We start from the raw sequence: 1,771 nt of genomic DNA on the forward strand, positions 1-1,771 counted from the left end.
GATTCGAACCCGCCACCTTGGGTGTATGTGGCTGGCGCCTTAGCCACTTGAGCCACAGGCGCCGAGCCTATTCTGATATCTTGATGTATAAAAGTTTTAAATTTTGGTTAAGTTCAGATTATCTAATTTTTTTTTCTTTTTTTAAAGATAGTGTCTTACTGTGTTGCCCAGGCTAGAATGCCTTGGCGTCAGTCTAGCTCAGAGAAACCTCAAACTCCTGGGATTAAGCAATCCTTCTGCCTTAGCCTCCCTAGTCTCTAGGACTACAGGTGCCTACCACAATGCCCAGCGTAGAGATTGTCTCACTTTTGCTCAAGCTGGTCTTGAACTCCTGAGCTCAAGTAGTCTTCGCACTTCAGCCTCCCAGAGTGCTAAGAATTTAGGCATGAGCCACTGCACCCAGCCCTTATCTAATTTTTCTTTTTCTTTTCCTGTGCTTTTTGTGTTCTAGGTAATTCTAAACTGTTCAGCCCTCCCTTGCCTTCTTCACTTGTTGAGCAGCCCCAAGGAGTCAATCCGGAAGGAAGCTTGCTGGACCATTTCAAATATCACAGCTGGCAACAGGGCTCAAATACAGGTATAAGAAGGAAGTGGAAGGGTGGAGAGACATAGTAACATGAGGGTGATGGGATATTTGCTTCTAGGAAAAAAGAATGTCTTTACCTTTAGAAAGTAGAGTCAGCATGTGCTATTGGTCAAAGAATCTGTGTAGTTGAAGTTGGTTCACCTGTAGCTTATCACTTATATGGGAAGAACAAAAGAGAACCATCATAAGGGGGATAATGTCTAAGTCTTACCTCATTTGGGGGCTGGATTTGCTTTTTCCTCTTGAAGTGACATTTTTCCTCCATCCTCCTTCTCTCATTCCTCTCTCAGGCTGTTATAGATGCAAATATCTTCCCTGTATTGATCGAAATCCTTCAGAAAGCAGAGTTCCGTACAAGGAAAGAGGCAGCCTGGGCCATCACAAATGCCACATCAGGAGGAACTCCTGAGCAGATCAGGTATCCTCTTCCTTTCCCATGGCCTTGAATGGTATGTGTCCTCCCCTGTTTGCTTACAGTTTACAGATGACCTCTGAACTGCTTTTGCTTGGATAGATATACCCCCTACCTAGTCCAGCTACAATAGGGTTTAACTGGTTTGCTGCTATATAGTACACTGGAATCTTGAATTGATTCTTGTAGACTCTGATATGTGGTATCTTTTTTCCCTCCTCGAGAAGAGAATCCTATGACATAGATATAGGTCCTTCCTCTATCTCTTCCTACCCTCCGAAAGACTGAAATCTATGCAATTATGATTATTCATACAAATGAAGGGTAAAACTTGCTGTGGCTCAATCAAAATAACTTGTTTGAGAGATCATTTTGGGGATGAGAATTGAGAAAAGCAAATAGGAAGCTATTTTGTGTGTGTACTCTTATGTTAGTTTCCACTATCTGACCATGAGTAGGAGTGTTGGGAGTTAGAAAAAGTGTCTTACCCTTCATTTGCCTACTTAGGGGGAATATGTATACTCATTGTATATAAAGCCTTAGGAGGCCTAGTACAGTGGCTAATTCCTATAATCCAAGCACTGTGAGAGGCCTAGGCAGCACTGGGGTGGGGATCACTTGAAGTCAGGAGTTCAAGACCAGCTTGAGCAAGAGCGAAGTGGTGTTTCTTCTAAAAGTAGTAGATCTGGGCTCGGCTCCTATAGCTCAACCAGCTAAGGCGCCAGCCACGTACACCTAAGGTGGCGGGTTCGAATCCCCAGCCCGGACCCGCC

At 44.0% G+C, this 1,771-nt stretch overlaps 1 protein-coding gene across 1 annotated transcript in view; it reads left to right on the forward strand.

Moving 5' to 3' along the window:
- The window catches only part of KPNA6 (karyopherin subunit alpha 6), a 55,504-nt gene that overhangs the window by 44,388 nt on the left and 9,345 nt on the right, over window positions 1-1,771 (forward strand). The window contains exons 9-10 of the mRNA XM_023507767.1: window positions 452-577; window positions 877-1,004. Coding sequence (XP_023363535.1) covers window positions 452-577; window positions 877-1,004 — 254 coding nt within the window. The remainder of the gene's footprint in view (window positions 1-451; window positions 578-876; window positions 1,005-1,771) is intronic.

This window comes from Otolemur garnettii, unplaced genomic scaffold, assembly GCF_000181295.1.
Source record: "Otolemur garnettii isolate 467f Iridium unplaced genomic scaffold, OtoGar3 scaffold00204, whole genome shotgun sequence".
Classification (NCBI taxonomy): domain Eukaryota; kingdom Metazoa; phylum Chordata; class Mammalia; order Primates; family Galagidae; genus Otolemur; species Otolemur garnettii.